Genomic DNA, 26,723 nt, shown 5'->3' on the forward strand with positions numbered 1-26,723 from the left:
CGTGGGGATTCGACAGCAGCTGCAGGGTCTAAACAGGGGTCTGTCTCTGTTCTTAGAAGAGAGACAGGATTGCCTGGACACCCAAAGCAGATACAAAAACTTCAGAGCGCTTTCGCATGGAAGCAGGCTGAGGCTTTGTGAGCGTCCAGCGAGAGGTATAGTCTAGGCTGTAGTATCTCAGTCCTTGAATTCTTACCTGTAGTAAAATGAGAGAGACTGTAAGAACAACAAAACACACACGTAGTAAGGTACCAAATGGTACCATGGGTGGCTGCAAGCATTAACTGGCGTACACATATATGCAAGTCAGCCACAAAACGGAAATCACACCACGTACATTTTGAACCCCCCTCTCGTTAGTAATGCCTAACGAGCCAGGCTGCTAGCTGAGGCTTAGTGCCATGCTGCTGTAGCCACATAGCTTCCGACTGCTCTGGAGCGGGGGCGGAGGAAGCTCACGGCCGCCTGCAGCATGGTCAAAGTAACTCCTATCTGTCGCCAAACGACTGCGCGCTCTCGGTGCTCACGGGAGCAAGGTCAGATTGCCAGCATTTAAGTCTTCAACTTTGCATATTTTCTTCCGCTGAATGGTGTGATAGCACTGGCCTGTGTGTGTGAACAGCTTTTTGGGATGAAGTGAAAGCATAAGCTCCTCTGAGGCAACTTAAAAGGAGTGAAACGCTCAAGAGGATAATCAGAGCAAACTGATGTAAATGGTTCTTCTGCATAAACTGCAATTTTTGTAATTCCTTTTAGGAGTGAGGGGAGGGTACTTTGCTGTTTGGTTTTTGTTTGCGTAAATTCAGAAAATGTTCTGAATTAGTTTTTAACTGTTGAGAGGGAGGCGAAGCTTTTGTCATGAAGGGAAAAGATTATAACAGGAAAAAGAGGGATTATTGTGGTGTCCGTGTTCCAGAATCATAAGGCATGAAAATAGATGAAATGAGATTACTTTGTTAGATTTCTACGTATGTAAATGGAAGTATAATTATCTATCAGTATAAAATATTAGTGCTTATTTACTATGTAATAATTAATTCAGCTTTATAAGCAGATGGAGATTACCTCAAATTTACATACAATGTGAAGAAAAGTCCCTTTATCCTCTGTAACTGCAGCATTTGGCAGATTCAGGCATAAATAATCTTTTGTGGCAAGGGTATGCCTTATCAAACATATGCAGATCAGTGCTAATTAATGCTAATTAAGGTTTCCTGTCTATCTAGTTGGAAAAACGTCCAAATGTTATGAAATCCAGTTAGTATGCCTATTACCCTAATTGTTTTATATGGGATGGTTCTTAATTAAAATATGTAAATTGACCTTAATTGCTATATACTAATGGAGGTTCATGTTATCTCACTAAAAATGACAAGATGGTGAGGAGGGGTACTTAAACAAATAATTCTGATACATTTGTAAATAAATGACCTTTCCTCAAAATTATTTTTAATTGGAAATTGGCAAAAGGAACATTTTGCCATCTATGTTTCTCTTTAGTTTTAAGTAATGTCAGAATTTACAGTTCTTTGTTAATATAGATACAGTGACATTGCAGCTTAATTAAAACTACTAAACAAGTCAACATTTTGTGTGTTTACTGTATGTTTCAAAATTGTTTGCTAACCTCACGTTGACCTTCAGAAGTGTCATGCTTTGCAATATTGATCTTAATTTCCACTGTTTTGGCGTTTGTTTTTCTCAGTTTGGTCTCTGTTAACCGTATTTTATTTGTGAAGTTTGGTCCACTGGTATACTTTTGCTGGTGACTGGACCTGTGACCCTGACTTCTCGGAGAGGCGGGTGGGCAGCACCTCTGTGCACTTCACCTGCTAGTGCCGGACGTGGACTTTGATCGTCTTTGGGGAGAATAGCTCACTTGTGTGCCCTTACACCACTGAGCCCTTGCACAGGGCTTTACACAAAGCCTTGTATTGCTTGTAAAAGCGTTATTAACCGATGTGCTATACAGCAGTTTATAGGTGCCCCATATTGGCATTTTCTTGATAGTTACTGCGACATTTCACATACACAGCAAACATTTTTCTCCTCTGAGGTGGACAATCTAGTAGAGAATCTGCTAATTTGAAGAACTGGCCTGTAATCGTAGCTTTTGCTTGTAGTTACAGTACATTTTAAAACACCTGATACATTTAAGTTTATATGTCAGAGACATCAGTGATACACGTATGCGGCGCTTTGCAAAAACCAATCGGAAAGGTTTCACTGTTTTGCAGGATATCGTGACCAATGTTTCTCCAAGGATTGTGCGTGGAATCACTTCGGGTCCTATGTACGGCCCAGGCCAAGGCTCCTTTCTAAACATCGAACTGATCAGCGAGAAAACAGCGGCGTATTGGTGTGGAAGTATTGCCGAACTGAAAGCCGACTTTCCAAACCGTGTAAGTACCGCTCAGTCGTAAAGATGCAACAGAGTTATTTAGAATCTCCGGTTTATAGATCTGTGAAAACTCACCTGTTTAGTATTCATCAGATAGAATGCCAGTTGCTTTAGTGACATAGAAGTATGTTATGAAAAACAGAGAAGTCCATCCAAATAATCTTTGTGAGAGAAAATAATGTGAAATGGCATATTTCAAGATGTAACTTATAATAATCATTTTTGTTATGCATTGAATTTGACTGTGAAAGGCATCTTTGTTCTTTTCATTCTTAATCCAAATATGAGAGATATTTCTAATATTTTAATAAGCAATTGGCTGCTTTAGGAGAAAAATGCCTGTACTGACTTAAAGTTAATTCCCTACAAGCACAGAGTTTTGTTAGAGCCTTCTTGGCTATGGGGAGTATCTGTTTAGAAGGTAATAATCAAAGCTGGGGGCAAAGATGCCAGCTAGCTGGCAGAAATGGCTTTCAGCTGTTGTTGGAGGTGGAAGGTGAAATTCACCTCAATCATTGTCTCGAATGGATAGAGCTGGAAATCCCGGAGCCTACATAGCTTCTGCCTTGAAGCTATTACCTTCATGGTTCAGCTATGAACAAAATAAGTGAATGCTACTGAATATGTTATGGCCTGAAGACAATCAATCAGCTGGGTTTTTTTGTTATTCCTGGAGCTTTAATGTACACACCAGCAAGGTTAAAAATGTTTAAACACGTTTTATTAATATCAGAAGTTTACTGCTGCACATTTAATATCCTACTTCGCTGTGGATAGACTGTGTGATTCTTTGCTGAGGTTCATATCAGTTTATTTACTGTGACAGGGCTTCATAATAGTGAAAGCATGAACCAAAAGATAATACTGTAATTATCTGAGTTTGATTTTAACACCCATTGACAAAGTGCTGGGTATTGTGTGCAGGCAGACCGTTGGCCGTTTCTGCTGTGGGAGTGGTCTCTCACTGCAGTCTTCACCAAAAATCTATCGCAAGATTTTGGGCTTGAGACCAAACTGTTCTCTCCTGCGAGGAAAAGCACTAGCAACAATTTCAAAAGTAAAATTGTAATTTTCTGAGCCCTAGCCTCTTGTGTGGGATGAAGAAGTCCCACTCTTGCATAGTACCCGGGGTGAGCATCTTCTGATCATCTCTCACTATGTGTTATTACTTGGAGAATGTGAATTCAGCTCCTGCGTGTTGGCTGTAGCTACTGCTGTGGCATCTTTGAGGTTGGTAACGCCTGTGTGGGCACAGGGAAAGCAGCACACAGCAGTAGACCTTGGCTTTGCTCACAGGGATTTTTAAAATGTGCCTGTGAACTCATCTAAGAACTGTCATAATTATAATGGTAAATTTGCTGCTAACTGAAAACAGGCTTTTGTTACTAAATAGAAATGTCTTGGTGTTTATTTTGATATATTCTGTATAATTAGAGCTTGCAGAATTTTTTTTCCTCCAATTTCTGTTCATTCCTCTAGAAAGGCTTTTTAAACTTGATGGTTTTAGGGGGTTTTATTAAAACCAAAACCAGTTTCTGAGAACTGTTTAGATGAACTTTATTAACAATCAAAGGATGACTTTTTCTGCTCAAATGAAAACCAACCAGAGATGAGGACGCAAGTGATGACAGTAAAAACACTTACCATGCTGCAGTAAATATTAAAAGCAAATAAAAATTTATACATAATTACTATTGCTATGTAATCCAAGTAATTTAAGGTAAGATTTATCTTACAGATAAAAAGGATATGTGCAAAAAAAATAGCTGCCTCACTAGAATATGATCCCACAACAGCATCCTATCTCATGCCATTAGGAAGAAACAAACAATAATGCAAAAAGAACACCTAAACTCCCCCAGCAAAGCCTGGGATTTAAAGTAGATTTTGCAAGGCGTTGTGCAAAAGAGGTCCACCAGGCAGGGCTAGTGGATAATGTCACATAACTGTGACATGTTGCCTCTGTAGATCAGGAACTAGGATCTCCCTTGTGCTGCCTTCACCCCTCTAGTGGGTGACCTTATTTTTTGGCTCTTCTGACTCTTGATTCCTGCTTGTAGCTTGCAATTATCTTTGATTGGCAGCCTTTCCCAGTCTTCTATTAACTTCTCCTTTCGACCCTGAATCCACCTCAAGTGGACTAGGGAAAAAGCTGCCAACAGCAGAAGTTTGCTTCGGTGCCACTGGCAGTGAATTACATATTTGTAAGTGTATGCAAAGTGCTATGTTAATCTAAGATTAAATAAAAAAGTGAAAGAAAAATATCAATAATCAGAATTTTCATATTGAAATTTAATGACTACTTGTTTGAGAGGACTGACAAGATTATGAAACCATAATCATGGTCTGGCAGTCTATTCTCTAGCTATAGAGGGACATTTTGGGCCAAGGACAATAAAAGCTTTTCCTGTGTAATACAAATATTCTCTCAATATCATAATAAGAAATAGAACTCTCGCTTTCTAAGGCCTGCTTAGGCTGGTTTGAAATGGCAGAGAGAGTTAAGGAGATGGTGAGAGGGTAAGAGGCTGGGGGGGCTTAGCTGCTGACTGGGTTTAACCCATCACAGGTGGAAAATGCATAAAGTTGTCAGTTCATGTTAAATAGACCAGACCATAATTTCAACGTGCTACATTTGAAATGCTTTAAATATTGGGGCAAAACAACGCTAATGCCATGACACGTCCAACTTTGATATTTTATTTACCAAGGAGATATCTGATTATATGGTGTATTAGTGCACTTCCCAGCCAAAATGTATGATCAGGAATGAAAACCGTGCAGAAAAAGAGTAAAATTCACTTTTACTTTAGCAAAAGTCTATAAACTTTAATCAGTAGCACGTGGCTGAGAAAATTAAAATTATAAAACCTTGCAAGAGAACTCGCTGCTGAAATTTTATTTTCTGATATTTGAAATTAGCTGCAATATGACCATTTTCTGTGCTGGGAACTGTGAATACTGGTAGTGGCAGCATGCCTTTGTGTGCCAGTAAAACAAGGAGCTGCATACACAGTGAAGCAGGCAATCCAAACTTTTGGTGATTACAGGGGAATGGGACATATTGGTGGTAGCACTTGGTTAATCAGAGAAAGTTTTGCTGTTCCTTATCAAAACATTTGCTTACCGTAGCTCAGCCTTCTCATTTTAGTTGGTAAGTCACCTACTTACTCAGATGTCTATTCTTCCGGTCTCGTAAGCCTGTCTCTATATTTACACTATCTGGTAGCTGTCAAAACATTTTAAGGTTTCATATTACCCTGAAACCTCTTTAGCATCTGCACTGGGGAGAACCAGATTTGAGCAAAATTTGAAAACGGTAAACCACTTCTCTACAGAAAAATGTGAATTGAGATTTCAGTGAGAAAGTGATGGACACAGTTGCCAGGTAGTCTTCCTCCACCCTTCCGAAACTGTAATTGGTGCCCCGTAGATGATAAAAAAAGTTAAGCAGATTCATGCAAAACCTCAATGTGCAAATTAGTTTGGGTCTGAGCATGTGCAGGAGGTCACGACAGTACAGACAAAGGGTTTTGAAAGGACGCTTAATGAACCAAAACAGATTGCAGGGGATATGTCATTCTCTACAGGGCTAACAGAATTCCGTCACAAACAAGCAGACGTCTGAGAAATTTGTGCTTCAAGGAAGAACTGGGATCTTGGAAGAAGGTGCTACATTGAATATTTTTCAATATTGCTGTGTTAGTTTGCTGACATCTTAGACGTAACTTTTTGGCCTCCTGACTGAACACAAATGAGTCTGGGCTGATGTATGACTCTAAGGAATGTGCATTGGATATCAGATTGTCACCTGTGGCACTGATTCTGTGATTCAGATATCAGTGTTGGGACGTGTCGAAATGAGAAACCTCTTCTGCTAGAGACATTAAGTACTAAGTACTTTTGGACCCCAAAATCAAGCTGAAAACTCTTGTCATCTTAGTGGTTGTTCTGCTGCTTGAAGGATGTTGCTGACAGTCTCTCTGACAGTTACTCAGCAAAGAGCAGGTTTTCAAGGATGAAACTGTAAAAGATGTATTTTTGGTCAACATTTTGTGCAGAATGTCCCAGGAACACCTGTCAGGAGTAGCCGCGCTAGAGAGTGTACGGGAACAGATCTCTGGATCCCAGGCTGATAACCAACTTCTTTGTAGGGTTGTTTTCAGGGGTTTTTTCTTCTAATGTTTTAAAATCTCCTGGAATGGTGACATTAGTTATTTGTAGTATGGTTTGTTTTGTTTTGGGGGGGGGTTTTGTTTGTTTGTTTGGTTGGGTTTTTTTGCCATTGAGGTGTGAATTAGGGCAGCCAGTTTTGTTCAGTCTTGTTGTTCAGGGGTTTTTGGTTTGGTTTGGTTTTGGTATTTTAAAATAAGGTAATAAAACCAGATTGGTTTTAATTCTACTCTGTGAGTACAGGAATGAGGGATTATAGAGTAAGAAAAATACCATCAAACAGGCATAAGGGAGTGCCTTACTCCTCTGAATAGCATTTAATGCAGAAAAATGGAATGTTCGGAAAGATTTCCTGAAGTTACAAGATGAATAGAAACAGATTTGCAACAGCAATAGTAGTTATTTGGATAGTTTACGTGAAGAGGTTTGATTAGTTTACCAAAGTGGTGTCCGAAATGGGGTCCTACATATCAAGCTTATGGGTAGGACCAGCTCTGGTTTTAACAGCTGGTTTCATCTACAGACTGTAAGTAATGTTTGTGTATTTATGTAAACCTTTTCCCTCACTTGGTCTGCAGTAATAGTAGACGTTTTAATCTGGTTACTGAGAGGAATTGACTAGAATATCTAAAATTGCTGTAGATCTCCTTGAGACTTAAAATTAAGGGACATTAGGTGGAAAAAAAAATTATATCAAGGGGTCAGACTTCACAGCTTTACTGTGAGGAGGAGGTCAAAGTTGGTTTTCTTACTAGATGTATTAGGAATAATTTGTGTATTTTTGCAAGCATTACTATAGCTTTTACTTTTGATGAGCGTTTGGAGGTTTGTGGGATGTTGTGTAGAGTACATAGTATTTACATTTTGAGATACCAGTCACTGACTTGATTCGTGTTGTAAAAGGTAATAGTCTTTTTTACCATTTGGGTTTCAAATTTCAAATACTTGGGAATAGCATTTGTAATACAGGTAATTAGGTGAGGTGAAAAGTAGAACCTTTATCTTTGTCTTTGCAGTTGTGTTCAGAAGTGAAGATCAAATTGTCAGCCAGCTGCTCTCCATAGATACCTGCTCCTCCTAGGGCTAGTGTAGATAGCTTTGCCTTTCCATCACAAGGGAGTGGTACTTTGTACTCCAAGTGCCTACTGAGGTTTGCATCCACATGATAAGTCACAGACATCTTGTCAAGCAACAACACCTACAAACTTAGAATAAGCGATTTCTAAACAACCAGGTAGGGCTGTGCTCATGTGGACCTCACTTGGTACCAAGAGCAGCCAGTGTACTGAGGACCCAAATGGGGGGAGAGCATACGCCACGCGTTCTCAGCCCTGTCAGAGGGACCCTTGGTGGAAGACCAGGTGTTTTCCACATGAACTGAAAAGGACAGAGCACAAGGGGAGGGAGCCACAAGCCGAGCTGCCTGGAAACTTCATGCTTCATATCGTGGAATTGCCCAGCAGTGCAGGACAGCTACCTGGGTTCCTTTATCTGAATTTCAGATCGACAAATTGCATTAAAAAAAACTCCAGAAGTTGTTATTCCTGCAGCTTAAACTTCCCAAAGCCAGCCATCATGGATGCTTGGTAGGAGGTGAAAAAACCCACACAGCAGTTGTTAAATTCACCATATGGAAAAGATCCTTTTCACTAGAGAAAACTGGCAGTAGGCCTAGTTTCTTAAGATCAGAGGAAATCCTAGCTGAAGAGGGAAGGTGAGGTTGGAATAAGGCACTCATACTGGTTACCTTGCCCAGGGACTAAACCACTTGGCCCTAGCTAGTGTGGAGTGCAAGAACGGCCAAGACTCAGTGTCCAGTCACTACTGTGGTGGGTAGAAGGGAAGAGACCTCGGAGCATAAAGCATATGACACCTTCCCTTTTTCTCTATCCTTCATGACAAGGAAAAGGGAGGATGAAAAACTGTACAGAAAGATGCTTCCTAGAAAAGGGAGAGAAGAGAGCTGACATGAAAGAGCAGCAGACACACTGACAACGTACCTCCACCTCTTCCACTCTCCCCCATCCTGAGGGTGTTCTCGTTGCTCCTGCCGCTGATTCAGCTCTGTGAGCTGGCAGCATGCGTTTGCCTCTGTGCAGTCTAAGGAGGAATTCAGCAAGGACTCTGATTTACACAGTGGATTTACACCAGAAGTTCCTGTCCATTTCTGTAGGCACAGCAGTTTCCACTTGCAAAAGTAAGTGAATAAAACCAGGGGCTAGTAACTGAAATGTTGATGTATTGGGTCTTTGAGATCATGTTTTCTTACAAAGAAGTTTTCTGGGAAAAGACATAAAAAATGCTCAAGCCTTGTATGACCTAAATATTAATAGAGAGGAGACTGAACTACAAAATACGGTGCTGTAAATTTTCCTTTCTTGAGGCTGAGGTGTAAGTAAAAAAAGAATGAGAAAATTTAGGAATATTCTCATTACCATCAGTATTTTTCGATAGTAGTGTTGGCTATAGCAGATCTGCTTGAGACTTGAAAAGCAGCAGAGAGCTGCCGCATGGTCAGTGTGACACCTGTTTTCTGGGAACTACAGACCTTACACCTTCTATCACTGTATGCAAAAAGCTAGAAGCTCTTCTAAAAAAATAAAAGAAAGTAAAGTAAAAAGAAAAGTAAAAATTAAAAAAAAAAAAGAGGGGAAAAAAGCCCCTTTTGTAATATGCTATGTCTTAAAAAAAGTTCCTTGAAGACATCAAGAGAGACTCAGCTGATAAAGTGAGTTTGGGTTTCTGAAACTGTTTGATAGGGTCCCTCACTGAAGGATTTGAAAGAAATTAAGTTGCCATGAGATTAAAGAAACCCACACGAATAAATAACTAATTAATATTAAGGAATAAATACTTGATTTTCACAGTGGATAGAGAGATCCAGTAACATTCCCGAGGGATCTGTGCTGTGTTCCGTGCTAGTTAGAGTGTTGGTTAACAATCTGGAAAAGACAGAGGATTTAAAGAATGTAAACTCTGCTGGTAATTTTAAGTATTGTAAGGAGATAAAGATGAGAGCCGACTGTAAAGGGTTGTGAAGGATCTTAAATTACTGAGTGACTGGCCAATGAACTGACAGATAAAATTAAATTAGGATAAATGTAGTAGGCACATAGGATAAAACAGTACTAAATTTATATGTACAGTGATTGATTCTAAGCTAACTATAGTGTGGTTACAGTAGAGAGCACTGTAAAAATCTCATCTTGATGCTGAATAGCATTGAAATAAAGCATATCAAACACAGAATTCCTAGGAAAGAAAGAGAGAGCAAAGTAAAAACAATCATTATGCCAGTGTATTGATTCTTCTTTTTTTTTTTTTGCACATTTTGAATACACTGTGCGGTTCGAATTTTTCTGTCTCAGCAAGGGTGCAGCCGGGTTGGAACTGAAAGGGTGGAAATGAGCAGCAGGAAACACTTCTTCACGTGCTGCCGTGGCTGTGGAGCTCATTCTCACAGGGCATTGCCTGTGCCAGAGATACGTAAGGGATGAGAAAGAACCGACTGGAAAAATTATTTGGAGAAGGCGATGGAGTGCATCACCTCTGGCTCAGGGAATTCCTGTGCCACAGATTTTTTTAAATGCTTGGGGAGTTTTCTTGGGGAATATTACTGTAAGCGTGGCCTGACAGGTGCTGCTGGTGCGTGTTGGAGAAGGGGTACTGAGCTATGTAACCTATTCCTACGGGTGTACATTGTTGATGCACAAAGAAGAGCTGTTAGATTTGTACCCAGGATCAGAAACCCTCTCCTGCCTCCCAGTCCTGTCTCAACCTTTGGACCAGCGTGCCTGTATTACGTTTTGACAACCTGATTAGCATGTAACTATGTTACTTGAACTGAAGCTGAGGTGAAGATATGTTTTGTACTAGTTTGAAATTATGTGCTAAAGGTTTTGTAATTCCAGCGCTCCTTTCAGTTTACTCAGATTTGAAAGGCCGCATTTCCAGAGGGTCACCGCAGATGATTCTTTATATAGAAAAAAAAGAAAGTTGCCAAAAATTTACCCAGAGACAATGTCTGTTCGTGCATGTTCAGAGATCATGCAGTACATGTCATACTGACTGGTCCCAGCTGCACAATATTAATTCTGGTGAGTTTGTTATTATTAATTTTTTAAGAATATGGTTAATCTGGCAGAGGTGGAAACACGCTATGCCCATCAATTTGAGGGCATTTTTTTTTAGGAAAGCATATATCTTTTGCTGGAAACTGCAATTTGTAACTGAAAATAGAACTACGTAGTAAACTCAGTGAGATTTTTACAGTCTATCTATGATTCAAATGTACATGTTTGTGGTGACAAATTAGGACCTTGAAGATGATCTCTCATGTTTGTGCTTGGAAACTACAGCTTTGTTGAGTAACCCTCAAACTAGTTTAGTGCAGAACTGTACTTTCTTCCTATGCATGTTATAAAGCCATGACTTATTTTATTTGCTTTGCTTTCACAGCTAAGGTTTGACAAATAGTAAGTAGTTCAGAAAGACACAGGACTTTCTGTACAAACACTAAGAATATCCTTTTGATTTGGAAAGTGAGTTATTGATTCCTGCAAGAAAAGAACAATTTTCACAGGTTTGTGAGGACTATGAGCACATCTTTAAAACTTTAGCCTTAGGGTAAGAACCAGGAGAAAATTAAAGTGGTTTCTGAAATACTTCACCAACCATCTCCTGGAAAATGACCCAATTTGCTTGATTATTGGAAAAGACAAACTCCTTAATGGCTATCATCAGCGGAAGCTGGTCAGGATGTGCTTTGGCTGTTGCTGCTAAAAATTCCTTTTTTTGAAGAGATATGTGAATGGTCATTAAGCAGGAGTATTGACAAAGGAAATGCACTAAACATAAAGACAGCGTGATTAAAAAGATACTCCTAGGATGTAATTCTGCTGACAGTGACACAGCGTTGCATATTTTTATTCATCTTATTAAGGTTTGAATTTCCTTTTATTTTTCCGTGCAGACTATTGTTTAGAGAGAAAAGAAAAGCTCTTAAAATCCCCAACTGCTTTCTCAGTTTGGTAAGTTACTGTGTGCACAATAGAGTGCTGCAAAATGATCTGTGAAATCTGGCTGGGCATCAGGCAGAGCATTCATTCTTCTAGAAGTGTTCTCCATAAACGGCAACAAAGGAAATGGCATCGTGCGTTAAAATAATCCGTACCCTAAGATGTCCATTTCTCACACACACACCCACCCAATCCGTGCTTAAAATAGCAGTAACAACCTTGGTGCAGGGCATTTCCTGGCGATTAATAACTGGCTAGGGTTAATGGCCCTCAGCAGCGCCTCGGGCCATCAACTCCTCCCAGCCATTCATTCCTCCCTGGGAAATGCCCCTTTCTGGGTAGTTATTGTTATAAGGATGTAGAAGTTGCCATTGGATGGGGAGAAAATGACCTTGTGGCAATGTTAAAAATTAAGCCCCGAAATGGCAAAATTTTTAAATTGTTAACAGTCACTGATGCATTAAAATTAATATCTCAAATCTGTAAGAATGACAGAATTCTGCTAGCATTATTACCTGTGCAAAACATTTATCCCCCAAATACTTTCCCCCAATTTCCATTTCATATTTGTCATAGGCAATTGGGTAAATTACAAAATTTGATCTTTTAAAATTCACAGTAGCTTTAACGTTCATTTATACTGGCTGTGATATGATTTTAGTCTTTTATGAGACACTGAGTGTATGTGATTTAGGTAATTCTGCTTTTCCTCTTTTATGTAATGAATATTACAATAATAATAATAAAGCAAATTTATACCTGATAAAAGCAGTAAGTATATGCTGTTCCTGTAGCCCATATTCTGCATATAATTCCTGTGATGTGGTTTACATTTTTGGTATTCTGCTAGCGCTCTAATGAAGAAAAATGTGAAGGCTAGGTCTATATTTGAAAGTCTTGCTCACATACTTATGTAGGCTAGGAATACTAAAAATAAAACCGCATCTAACTGCTGTCCTGGCAAAACCCTGGTTCTGCTATACTAGTTCAGTTATACCATCAAACTGTTTATTTTTGTTCAGGAGCAAGTAAAGAGTTTACTGAATATGATCTGTGTCAATAGTAGGAGAGCTGGCTCTCTGCAGACGTGTTCTAGCTTGGGCAGGAAAGGCAGAGGCACATGCTTGAATGTCTCACAATTGGAGCCAGCTCTTCAGTCTGACTGACAGCAGCTGGACTATATCCCAGCCTCCTGTGCTTTCTGGGGAGAGGGGCTGGGGAAAGATCTCAAATTCAGAGCAAAATATGGGAATAAAGGGTTCCAAGATGGTTTTTTTTCCCTTATCCACTGAAAAGAACATGTAGATTAGCAGAATTCTCAGCGAGCTCTGATCGGGTCTTAATCTACACCCTCAACACTGCTGATAGCTTCTGAACTTTATATGCACATTGAGTTAAAGAACTCTTATCATAAACTTTGGCATAATCATCTTCATCAAAGTTCTCTTACTTGTAATGTTTCTGTGTTCTAGATCTCAGTTCACTCTGCTTTTATATTTAATTCCTTTTTTACGTTCTGGTTGAAACCAATGAACTGTACTTGCTGTTAAGGTTGAATAGCCACTGCTAAACATGCAAGATCAGGTGGCCAGCAGGACCCAAAAAGCAAAACTCTGTCTCCTCCTATAGCATCGTCTGATACACTGTTATGTGAACGCGGATGTGTGAACAAATTACCATGGCATAGCAAATTACCCTGTCTCAGTATGGTAACTACCCAGTGCAGATTTATAACTTGCAGCAAATACAGGCTAATTCAAGTTACGATGAATTTCTTTTATTTTGGATGTAGCAAACTGACCTTACCTTGTGTTTTAGGGGGTTTGAAAGAACACTGAGGTAGTCAGTTGCTGCAGGTGTGCCCCTGTCTGGAAACTCATAAATAAACCTTGGGAGCATGTCTAGTGGAAATGGTATAGTCTTTTAATTGTTGAAGAAAAAATGTGACAGGAAGTACTTACGTTCTGAACTCTTAATCCCAGACAAATATTTTAAAAGCTTCTTTCAAGGGGACCTAAATACATCCTTTTTTGTGAGCCACGTAAGTTAAGTGCACACTCCAAGAAAACAGAGTACTTTTCTTATCCTGTTTCCTGCTGTTGCAGCTCTCATTCTCATAACTTCCAAGAAGAATGTTTTTTCACTGGTGTATTTTCACGTTTCTCCTATTTTTTAAGCTCAGGGTTCCTAGTCTATTTTATGTTTAATTTTCTTTAAATCTCTTTGTTTAACGGTTTTGTTAGAAAAATTGTAGTTATGTTGATTGTTTCTGTCTATATGTAACAGCTAGTTAAGGTCTGAGGTTTGGGAAAAAAAAAATAAATTGAAGCTATATTCCCAAATTTCAGGGTAGCATTTCTAAAAACCTGAGGCATTTTTCTTGCAAGGTAAGAATCTGGTAGACTTATTCTCAGCTGCACCATTCTTGGCCACCTAGGCTTTAATGGGATATATACCTCCATACTAAAATCTGAATATACTTGCAAAATGTTTCATTTAATTTAACCACAGCTCAGGTGAGAGTATCAGGAGGCTGTATGAATTTTAGAGATACCCCAGATTCTTACCTGTGAGCACTATGTGCATCTCAGGGTAAGGGGTGGACATTAAAAATGGATGTAAGTCACATTTGCATTCTCTGAATGTTGTACCGTTGGCACCCCTCTGGTTCCCAGGACTTCTGCCTTTGGTTCTGCCAGGGGCATCCGCACTTCACCTGGTTTGTTTTCAGTTTATCTTTTTGGGAGCACACATTCTGACTGCTGGGTCGTTGATAAAATATCTCTAATATTAGATGGCCGTTGGTCTTGCAGTGCTTTCATTTGAATGAGACTATAATCCTATAGACCGTTCAATGCATTCTAATTTTGAAACGTCCAATCACATAGCAGTATGGTGGTTAAGTTAGATAACAATTTTATTAAACATTCAAATATTTAGTGAAAATAATAAGGCCTCTTTCAGTTTCTCGACATCTTCAGATAAGCTTCTCTAAAAGATGAAGAGGTGGGTGGAACTAGCAGTTGAGGAAGAAGGATTAGTCAGAAGGCAGCTGCCAACTTCCAGCCCTTAATTTTGTATCTTTGCTGCTGGAGTATAGCCAAAAAAACTACTTGGGTCATCAGACATAACAGCTAGCTACTTAATTAAATTATAATGTCTGCATATTAAAAAAAAAAAAGCTACCCACTCATGAGATCTTGATCATATCTCAGATGGGAATACTGAAGACCTGCCATCATGATGTTCAGTACATACTGGCAGTTTTTCACTGAATTTTTGGCCCAACTGGGAGGTATGAGGGGATGATAGGAAGGATGTGTGAAGAGGTTAACAGAAAACATTGATTTTCGTCTTCACTTCTTGAAAGTAGAGTTGCTTTCTTTGCTAAGGGATTATTTTAATATAATTTTCACTATAGAAATATTTATATATGAAGCATTTTCTCCAAATAAAATAGATTTATTTATTTTTTAAAGTTTCTATACAGTCCATGAAGCATGTTTCTTGCCTGCCTCACCTTTTCTCTTTTCCTTTTAATAATTCCTGAAATATGTTACTGGCAAGAAGCTATTGAGTGCTAATTTATTGCTAATCATTTGAAAAGTGCAACAAGAATTTACTTTGTGTAAGAACTGCTATTGTTGATCCGGGTTAAGTGACCCCAGGGCTACCATTAACATGGGCCTAATGAGAAACCATGGTCTTCCACCAGGTCAGGAGGGGTCTTGGTTATTTGGAGAGGTGAAAGCTGGGTGGGAATCAATGAATGTATGTGAGTGCATCTGGTATTTGGCTTTGGTGTGGTTTGAGGTTTATGCGTTGTGTGGGAGGAAGGTGGATGGCACGTTGTGGTTGTGGAGATAGCCTTACTCCCGGACTGCAGGTGTGACCTGTCCCTCAATAACGACTGAGTCTTATTAAAAAGCAGAGCTATACACGCTCAGGTAGTGGTAGAAAAAGTAGAACCAAAGACTGTTTGCTTTAGTACCTGATTAAGAGCGAAAACAAAACCCGAAGGTGGGTAACAAGTTAAAAAATAATCACACTGGCCATACAAGATCACGGGAAGAGACAGCAGAAACAGCAATGAACCAGATCTCAAAAGGGAGCTAAGCTGACATCTTGAAGATTGCATGAGAGGATAGAAGGCAAAATATAGAAATAAAAGTCAGTTTTGAATAAATACCGGTCTGGAGCAGGTTCCTGTGCCTGGAGAAGGCTCGATAGGCACAATATCAGAATTGCCAAAGATAGGTACCTCTGCTTGCTACAAGGATGCTTGCTACAAGAATATTTGTTGATCATGTGTGTTTTTGCAGGGAGGGTTCATAGAAGAATGCAGGTAGGAAGGAACCTCAAGACTTGAGGTGACCTAGTCTAACCCTCTGCTCAAAGTAAATCAGTTATGAAATCACACCATTCAAATAATACAGATTTAAAGATAATGCCCAAAGAAGTAGAAACTTAAGTGTTCTTCAAAAGAATCATTCTAGTGTCTGGAGGAGGGAGGCAAAGGTATCACAAGAAAATGAAGATCAATAGACATAACAGTTATTATTGTGTTGTATACTGGGTGCATCGCAGCTTTCTACCATGCTTTCAAACAGGAAAATAACACAGAAAAACTTCTTGTGCGTTATCCTCAGTGAAGTTCTGGTGGGGAAGGATCCCACTGGTACCACTCTGTCCATTGAAAAGATCCCATGTTTCCAGCCCTGTGAGCATTTGCAGATTGTCTCCTTTCCTGAGGTGGACCTGTTCCATTAATCAGGGAGGTTTTGGAGTGTGAGGAAGTTCTCCTCTTTGTGAAGTGCGCTATCTAGACCAGACAGGAGAAGAGTGTTAAGAGACTAAGAGTTCTCTCCCATGCAGCTGGTGTGTAAAGCCCTCAGATAATTTCCTGAAGAAAGAACAAGCCTTTTAGCCTGTTCCCACACACCTTCTTAATGACCACACCCTCATCTATCAGAACAGCCTAACCCGAGAGCTGTTTGTGCAAAATCAGGTAAAATATCAGTGCTTTTCCATGTATCGCTATGAGGATAAAGGTGCACAGAGAAAGAGTGGATGAGTTGTGGAGGATGCAGGCAGGCTGGCAAAATCACTTACTCCTCCGAAGCATTGCTTTGTCACCAGCGTGTCACGTGATGAAGTAGATCACAGGGCTCTAAGGTGTAAAAGTGAGGGGGTTTTCTCCCTCGTATCTGAGCTACATTTTTCTCCTCTACCAGCACCGATACTACTAGTTTTCTTGAGCCTTCAAGTCCAGGGAAATGAATTAAAAGAAGCCCTGGGGGTGACGGAACAAGGGAATAGATAGGATGGACTTCTCAGAGATGCAGAGAGACAGATTTGACCTGGGGAATTTCCAGCCAGCTGAATGCAGGAGTTAGGGAACTCTGACAAAAGTTATTCAGTGTGCATTTTGTGTCTTTTTATTTTCTGCTGAATTCCTTTTCTAATAAGTTAAGCAGCTTTGTTGCTCGGTAATAGGGGAAATATATCTGCGTATATCTAGAAGCACTCAGGTACCAGAAAGGATCTGAGGGTTCTGTTCAGTCAACAGCTGCTGATTCCCTCCACAGGAGCAGCCTATATCCCTTGATCGTATTTGTCTCCAGTTGGCTTCTCCTCTCGGAGGGGCACCCTACAGACAGTTGCCTGTGCTGTTGTGAGAATAAACACTAACAATTAGCGAGGTGCTCAAAGAACTGTGTTGAAAAGGACTGTGCGTATATCTGGGCAAATAATTTGGTAAGAGAAGAATTTCTAAAGGTGGAGGAAAAAAATCCACAAATTCGTGTTGCCTTTTGCCAGCCTTGTTTCCAGTATATGGTCTTACGAATCAATAATGTGTCAGCACGCTGGTGTAAAGCTTTTGCTACAGGTCATAGCATGTATCTGAAATATCATAAAATTAGATATATCCTTTTCCTGTTAGCTTCTCCAATATTGTATTGGCCTCCTCTGCTTTCTCTTTATATTAAGTCAGTGTGGAAAGAACAGAAATACAGCAGGGGCACGGCAGATCCGCAAGGGCTTGCAGGTATTGTTTGCAAGTACAGCAGAAAATCAGTAGCTGTCTTCTCTCATATTCAGCCTTTGATAACTTGCATCTTTTCCTTTCAATAATGCTAATTTCCACTCTGCCCATGTATTCGTTTTCACTCATTACCAAAGAGACTGAAGGTTGCATAGGTTTCATATGCAAAATAAAATCCCAATGATTTTGCCAGGTTTCTGGAGAAGTCTTCAAGTAATTTTGAATGGAATTTGAAGGGTTTACCTGAAGCACTGAGATTTTCAACAGCCTGTCATCTAATGGACATACTTTTTCTAACCATGGAAAATATTTGAGTTTCTTTAAAGTGTTCCATACAAGTGCTATGTTTTCTTTCACTAAACATCTTTTGGGGGGAACTCGTATGCCGTAGTCTCTTTTTCACTCCTCAGGAACTACCGCCTCTTAATTAAAGACTGCCCTGAAGTGCAGGAGGTACAGGTGCATCAGAAGGTTTTCTGTCCATTCGTTTTGCTTTCAGTCACATTCCAAGTTGGCAGGACTCCCATTAAATGGTTTAATGGGAAGTTAGCTTTTCATTTATCTACATCCCATGCACATGATCTGTCCCTACACATTTGTGTGTACAAGCAGGGCTGAGGACACGGTAACTCAACTCCTGCCCTGAGAGCAGCTGATACAGTGCTGAGTCTGACGTGACAGAGGAGCAGGTACAACACCAAGCTGCTCTCTTGTTTTCCTGCAGGCGCAGTCAGTCCTAAGGAACCATATGTTTTGCTTCACGTTCCCACCACAGCCACAGCATTCGGTTATTTTACAAACAAATGGGTTTGTTCATAATCCTGGGTTTGAGGGAAGTTATATCCTAACAACTCCAGGCCTTAATTTGAAGCTGACTCCAGCACTGAGATCCATCAAATAATCTCATTAAATAGGTGGAATGTCATTGATAGAAGTAGAGACATCACACGAAGGTGAGTGCCTTGGGAAATAAGCACCTCTGTTTAGCCTGAGAAGAGAGTCTTGGCTGTTTTCTGCTTGTGCTGATTTTGTGTATGTAGTAGGGTGGCCAAATGATAATCTTTTCAAACTCGTATCATTGACTTTTCTAGACTCATTTGTGTGCTGATAATACTTGGCCTGTTTTTGTGTTGATCTGTTATATTTTGCGTCCGCCTCAATTTGAAAAAGAAACTGGAGATCTCAGTATAAACTAACAAAGTAAAGATAGGGGTTTATTTGGAGGGTTTGCTTCAGAAAGACAGCGAAATAATAAACATAGTAATATCCCCTGCTTGTCTTATTTTCATTTACTCTATATTAAATGTGTCTTAAGTGACATTAAGGAGGAAAACAACGGATGGTTAGAAATTGCCAAATTATTTACTCTCTACTCCCTGAAAAAAGAAGAGAGAAGAGAAGCAGAATTATAGGTCAGCAATGTCAAGGCATTCTGCATTGCTTGTCTTTATCATCATGTGGAATCTTTTTATTAAGGCAGCATGGAAAGAATAGATTTATGGACTGAAGGTACAATGTTTAATATGTCCATATCCATCTAGATTGACAGGTCCTACCGACATGAATTTCCCAGGAGAGTGAGTGTTACTGGTGTCAGTGGATGGCATCATTTACTTCAATGTTCCATTATTAAATTGATAACAAGATAATTCCTCTGCTTCTCAGAGACATGACAGAGTTTACAATTGTTAACTTTCTTATTGCATGGGATTTGATGTTCTAGGTAGTTTTTAATAAGAAGCTTATTTTTATTTCAGTTCTGCAACAAATCAAAAATTACAGGAAGAAAGCACAGAAAAAGGGAAACCTGGCTGGGTTGCAAAGGCTTCAAAATCAGGCTGTTTTCTAGAGGGCTGTTTTTACAACAGTCAGTCTTTGTGCTCCCGTTGTTTTTCAATACTGCACATTTAAGTATGTTTGTGCAATACGGAATATTTGCTGCAGTTATTCACTGATCTGGTGAGGTGGGTATTAGAAATGTTCTGTACATTGGTAATTACAGCTGGATGATTTTGAGGATGATTGTTTTATCAGCCATGATCCATTTGGAAAAGCAGAGGACTGCTGCAAGTGGCACCAGTTGGCAGTAAGCCCCCAGGAATCTTTCTGCTGGCACAGTTGTGGCTCCTCCTGAACCTGGCGTTGTGCAAGAGCTAGGATTACAGAGGCAGGCTGGTGGTGCAAGTCTCAATAAGGTGGCAAATCTGTACCAACCCAAAAGGTCCTGTGGTGCCGTTCATTCCCTCGCTGCTTGCTCTTTGCTACAGAGACGGCTTCTAAGGCTGTTGGGTGTGGCACAATCTGGCCTATGGGCCATATGTTCCATGCTTTTGTGTGAACAAACTATGAGACTTCTATACGCAGCATGGGATTTTTTTCAGTTAGTTGTTTCTGGGATTGTTTATCATGTCATTGAAATAGCCAGGGAGTGCTCAGTGAAGCGTTCTTTATTAACTTTCCACCAAGCACCTGGTGAACCACGTGCTCTTCTGGCTACACACGTGCAACACCTTCAGGAAGATGCTCCAAGTGTGTCGTCTCGTTACGGGGTGCAGGTGAGAGATGGCGTGGGTCAGAACTGAGTGCGTGTACCCTGCCTTCAGACAGGGGGGTTTTAGTGCTGTGAAATAATGGTTCATCTGCCAAGTTCTCCTGTTCTAATGTGCTTGTATAGATGCAGGTGTCTTTTCCACTGGTAAGTGAATAACTAAATATGTTATTTTTACCATTGTTTTAGAAAGACTGTATCTTCAGTGCCAAGCTTCTTCCTAGTAAATGCTCCCTAAGGAATTTTGGTTAAAAACATTTGGGTTTGTTTGGACTAAGCAGATCATGTGGCAAGTCTGTACTGTGTTGTTTGGGAAGAAGAAATGTTTCTTGAAAAGAATATTGAGGTCTTTCCCTCTGACCCAAACATAAATACCTTCTGAAGTTTAGATTGATCAAGAATAATTCTGTGTGTATTTGGAATCTGGTTCTTCATGTAGTCTTCAATCTCTGCACTCTGTCTATCTGCAGCAGTTACCCTCTTCCGTATCTCCCAAACAAGCAGCTGTTCCAAAAACAGTCCTTCGGTCTTCTTGAAAACTCCTCTTGATTATACAGCATTCGGGGAACAGTCTCTTAAAGATGATATTAAGGGTCTCTTTCTGTTTCTGCAAAATCCTCAAATTCATCAAAATCCTGGGGATTTTTGCAAGAGTTTGAAAAAGCGGAAGGGGGTGTAGTTTGAGGCCAGCAGCAGTGTCTAAATGGAGCATTTATGGGCACTTGCTTGAGAACCGTCCTGAAGCCTGGTGCAGCAATGAGAAGGCACAGGGAGAGAAGAGAAAGCAGAGATTGCATGGGTGGCTGAATTTCCAGAAGTGCAGGGACATTACGCAGAGGTGTGGAAGAACAGGTTAGGAACAGGTACAGGCTACGGTCTGTGTTAGATGAGCAAAATAAGTATGGCTATTGCAGGCACGAGGGCAGAGGGCTGGGATTCCATTGTGCCTGTTAGGAAAACATCAGGAAAATTTGCAGGAGTTGACAGTGTTCACATATAAATCCAGCCCCTTGAGATATTTTTTCAGGCTCTTTGAGTGTACTGAAACTCCCTTACTCCCTGCAGAGCAGTGCAGGACAAATGGTAATTGTCTACCTAGACTTTTACTGCTGTCTGGCTTTAAATAGATGTTCTCAGGATTGTTTGACTCAAATAGTCCCAGTTATTTTTTTCCTCCTTCTTTTTGTTTTGCAACCTCTTGCAGTCAATCCTGTGTGTTAGGGAAGAATGATTGGTGGAAAACCTCATCCTTTTTATTTCTTTTAACGGAAGAGGGGAAAAAAAAAACATTTGCAAAGGAAATAGATTCTGGTTAAAGCTTCCAGGGGATTGTTATAAACAGGGAGAAAAAATATTTTAAGGATTATGAGAAGTATTTTGTCAGTGTTCTTATAAGAACAACTACTAATGCATTAGTTACAGAACTGTGTGAAACGTGTCTCTTTACTAGGTGCTTTAGCTACAGTATATGCGTCTTATGATCACATCCTAAATGGTACATTCCATGCCCTCCCTTTTCCATCTCCCCTTCCTCCAACAACAACAAAAAATGTTTTATTGTATACCATCTTCCTCCATAAATGACCAAGAAAATCCTGTGCGCAGAACAGTGTCTGATGTTCCAAACATGCTTTTGTCCCTCCATAGGCGTTTGGAGAAATTGTCTATCACCTTGTGCAGTGTTGGGCCGTAAAGACCTTGTCTAGTGACATCCATCACCGTGATCCTCGAGGAGGGAGCGGTGTCTGCGGGGCCACTGCGTTCCCTGACGCAGAGGGGAGTAGGCAGGGTCTCTTGACAACAGGCAAAAGAGGAGTTTGGATGAAGAAGAGGGAACAGCATATGCCGGCTGTGCCTCTACTCGGGAATAAGGAACGGGCCAGGGACCCCCCTGTGCTTCAGTCATGCCGAGTTCCACAGGCAGCCCTCACTCGAGTGATGACAAAGCTGCAATTTAGTCAACCTTCATTTACCACTTACTACACTTCAGCAGCAGCTTTATTGTAAGATCTGTCAAGGCTTTTGTAAGCCGGGCAAGTGTGGTGCAGCCTCGCACTTGTGGTGCAAACAACAGTAATTGAACTCATGTTAGGTTGCCACTGCAAATTTTGGAAGTCAAGAGGAAGGATGTGCTCTCCAGGAATGCTCCTGGGCTGGGCTGTGCGCTGGACTTCTGTGAGATACCAACCGGTTAGGGCTATTAAAGTTGCAAGGGTCGTAATGTGGTACATGGCATTATAGGCACCAAAGATGTAAAAAAAAAAAAAAAAAAAAAAAAAAAAAAAAAAAAAAAAAAAAAAAAAAAAAAAAAAAAAAAAAAAAAAAGTCAGAAAAGGCTGAGAAGCTGAAATGCAATGCAGTTTCTGTTTATTAGTTTCCAGTAAAAACTCAGATTTTTATCACTTGTTATTCTTTCTTTTTTCTTACTATTTTCTTTCTCTATAATAGGAGATAATATTCTGTTTTCTTTGTAAATTCTCATGTGTGATTTTACGAGTAGATTCAAACCTCAGATATCACAGATAGTGCCCCTAAAAGTCCACGTCCACTAATTATTATTTTTTTATTGTGGGTGTTGATTCAAAATGAAAAGACCATGGAGACATTTCGGAGAAGGATAGTCACTTGAGGAAAGACAATTTTAACATGGAGTGCTGGAGGATCTGTTCTACCTATGAATTAAGCTTAATTGCAAGTTATAAGAGAACATGGGGGGAGAGAATAAAGTCCTTACTATTTTTAAATTTTCATTATTCTGGCCGAGATCATGGTTTTCTTGTGAACGATTGCATCGGAAATGTAACTTTTTGCTTTTCGTTGTTTTTATTATTGTAAACCATCGCTTCTGTCAAAAGTATGTAAATAATTTTAACTGTGAATGCTAAAATTAATCAATATTAAATAAACATGTTGTCTTAATTAAGGGCTCTTTGAAACATCACAGATCTTGTTCCTCCTCTTTTGTACACCCCCAGCCGAATTTTCGTGTTTCAGTAATAACATGTGACATAGCCTAACTCAGCTACTTGTGAATACAGTCAGCCACCCTTGTCGTCTTACAACTTCCCCTGCTGAAAAATTTAGTTTGTTTTGATGCTGAATTGTGTAAATTTCTGATATACTTTGGATTGTGACTGCAACTTTGAAAATCCTTACCATGTTGTCAATGTCTGAGCTGAAGGGTTTTTGTGCTTTAGTTTATAAAAAGTGTGAATTTGACAAGATACGGTTTCTAGCTAACTTGTGCAGATTTTAACGAGTTTCTGACTCCAAATTCATTTCATATGTGCTTTCTTAAACTGATTTTTCATAATTAGTCTTTTTAAAAGTATTTGTTGTTTTTACAGAAATTTTTAGTTATTTCTGGAGTACTCCAATTGAGTATTCAAATAGAACATAGAGTGAATTTTGTGTTATAAACATTTGACCCATAGAGCTACATAAGGCTTTTCTCCACAGAAAAAAGTATGGTATGGGAGAGAGTGTTTTCCTCTGTCAAGAGGGGAATAAAAGCACGACCAGTAACGATTGTGTGTGTTTAACAAAAGCTTGGTCTCATATTTATGCCAGAGGTGCACACAAATGGACACCTGGAGGCGAGGCAGGTGCTTCATCAAAAGCTTTCCTTCTCAAAAGACTGCGGTCTTGCAAACATCAGCCAGAAGGGTGCACGAGTAGGTAGTCTGCAGGTGGGTAGGAGGTAGATTGATAGGTAGAGATTCGTCAGAGTAAACATGGAAATAATGGTGATGATGATAAGTGGTATTGGCCTTTTAAACGAATAGATCTGCTTTTTCTCCATAGCCGCCTTCCTTTTTAAAGTGTGTTTCCCTTGCTTCTGAAGATACCAAAATCCTCATCCTTCTTATGCAGACAATTTGGGAGTTTGCAGTTTCCAACAATTGTCTGTACGGGACTTTTTTTCTACACCATTTTTTTTTAGCATTTTGCCTTATATGAATAAATCATTAACCCTCAGCATTATGGGAATGTTCAAGAGAACTTTATACCAGCAGATTAAGCTCATCCCAGTGAAATTTGTTTGGAAAGCAAAAGTGATTAAAACCAAATTTCATCCTACCTGAGAATCAAACTTACATGTGAAACTCTCATACATTTCACATAAGAGGGCCAAATAAACGAGACTGTGGCCAGATTTTTTTCCCCCATGTCCTACGAGTCTCCTCCCAGCTGCCTCTGCACAAAACAGTTGTGGCTGCCTGTCACTGTCGGTAACTTGCGTAGTATGAGACTCCAGGGGGCTGGTTTTGGAGTATCCTGGCTTCCCAAAGTCAACTAGAATATTGTATTTGTGTGCTGCCACCTCAGACTGAAAACACTGGAACTTACATCTTACCTACCTCAAAGAGCCCCCAGTACTTCTGGCACTGTATAAACGGTAAATATGAAAGTAAATGTCTCTGATCTCAGAAACAAGAATGTTTGACAGTTTTCCTGGTGGATGCTGTGTCTAGGAAGACCTTTGCTCTCACTTCGTTGCTTGATGAAGAGAATACCAAGTCCTCTACGTATTTGACTAGACCTGCTGGTGTTCCTTAATGACTTAAAAACCAGGGATAAAATAGATGTCTTTGTGTACTATTTCTCATCCCCGGTGAAATACACAGCGGTATTTCACTGTACATGGCAGCAGTATACAGCTGCCAGCTCCCACACGCAGGCAGTGGTCATTAATGTCTGGAGTTGTAGTAAATTACTATGTTACAAAAACTGGTAGTGTGCCTTAAAATGGTTGCTTGTCTATTCTTTTCAGATTCTGATTGCCAGTATCATGTGCAGCTACAGCCGAGAGGACTGGAGTGAACTTTCAAAAATGGCTGAGGTAATGGTTTCTTAAATGTGTTTCTGCATCTTTTTTCATTCTCCTTAAAAACAAGAGCTACAATAAGGAATTTCTTGAAATAGATTCAAAGTGAAAAATGAGAATTTAAAGCATGTCCATTATAATTTGTTTATTCTGTGTTTTCATTAAAATGATGGAAATGTAAATTTAAAGGCAATCTATTCCATAAAAATGGTCCCTTGGATTTTTAAGCAGTACTTGGAAAGCCTTTAGTCTTTGAATCTATATACTTTTTATTTGCATTTTAAGCAAACTGTATATTATGACGGATGCCCTGATAAAATTTAATTCTACCTTTGAGAGCCTAACTTGATCTTACCTTGCCTACAGGCACACCAGTTTGACAGCACCAGAAGAAATTTTGAATACAAAACTCTTGAATATTTAAAGTCTAAAAGGCTCATTTAATGCTATTCTAGTTTTAATACAGACTTTCAAAAATGATTGCAGAAAAAGCCAGCATATATAACAGCAGCCAGACGACCTCCTATAATAAAAATCCAATCTTACACAAATGCAAACAGAATATGCACCTGAAATTTTGATTCAATTTGAAGGAAAAAACCTATTTTAAAACATGTACCTGAGTCCATAGGGAATAGTATAAGAAATACTTGATTAAGACCACCATAATTTCTTTCAGAAAGCTGTCTATATCTGAATGTAATACGAAGTTGTTATTTTTATGTAAAATATTTTTCTGTATAAAGTACCTAGAGGAAATAAAAAACATAGTTTCAGATCAAGAAAGGAAGGTTCTAAAAAGTTTAAGCAAAGAAAAAAATTACCTTGTCATTATTGCTAGCATTAGCTCAGATTTAAATGTTTTATAAGTATTTTATATTTTTATAGATATTTTTATACATGTGTAGATATAGGTGTGGGTATTTTGAATTTGTATTTTCATATGGCTGAAGGTGTGTGTTTGGACATCATAGTTTCTTTATTTGTAGTATCCTAAGCCCTCCTATGGTGATGCAGGAAGACACTTCTCTATATTCTTTGGACGTTTTAAACCTATGAGAAAAAAAAAATCACTTTGGGGACTTAGGGAAGTGAAATTAAACATTATCAGTAATTAGCTTGGTGATCTTCACACTAGTACGTTTTATACCTGTATTTACCTAATTGGCCATGAAATCTTTTGTGGAATCTGTGCTTGTCAGGAGCAGTGCCGCTTTTAATCTGAGATGAACAGCTTGATTGTGCCTTTCGCTCCTCTGTTTTAATTCAGTGGTACTGCTATCCAGCTGTAAGACACGTATTTCCAATCTGCGATTGTATTTCCTACCCCTTTAGAAAAAGTTAGTTATTTAAATGCATTCGGTAAGGTGTAACCTACGTGATACAACTTTCTTCCGCGAAGTGGTTGTTAGTCTCTGCTCTGTGGAGAGCAGCACACTTGTTTGGGGCGCTCTGGAATCCAAGCAGCGGTGTTCAATCGCCTGCGTAGCATCCTTCCTAGAAGGTAAGAGCTGTGGCTTTCCAGAGAGCAGAATCCCCAGAAGGTACCGCTGTGCCTCTCAGCAGGAGAACAACCTATTCAGACAAAAGGTCAGCTTGTCACGGAGGCCGACAGCACCCGCAGCAGCGTGGCATGTCCGGGCTCGCAGAGCTGGCCGGGACGCGGAGGGTTCCTGAAAGTGATGGATGGCTTCTCCCCTGCTCATGCA

General features: G+C 39.7%; 1 protein-coding gene across 1 annotated transcript in view; it reads left to right on the forward strand.

Moving 5' to 3' along the window:
• LOC104502283 (dihydropyrimidine dehydrogenase [NADP(+)]-like) overlaps positions 1-26,723 on the forward strand; it is a 63,839-nt gene that overhangs the window by 36,126 nt on the left and 990 nt on the right. The window contains exons 3-4 of the mRNA XM_010146238.1: positions 2,238-2,406; positions 24,961-25,029. Of these exons, the coding sequence (XP_010144540.1) occupies positions 2,238-2,406; positions 24,961-25,010 (219 nt within the window). The 3' untranslated portion in view covers positions 25,011-25,029. The remainder of the gene's footprint in view (positions 1-2,237; positions 2,407-24,960; positions 25,030-26,723) is intronic.

This window comes from Buceros rhinoceros, unplaced genomic scaffold (genome assembly GCF_000710305.1).
Source record: "Buceros rhinoceros silvestris isolate BGI_N320 unplaced genomic scaffold, ASM71030v1 scaffold19692, whole genome shotgun sequence".
NCBI lineage: Eukaryota > Metazoa > Chordata > Aves > Bucerotiformes > Bucerotidae > Buceros > Buceros rhinoceros.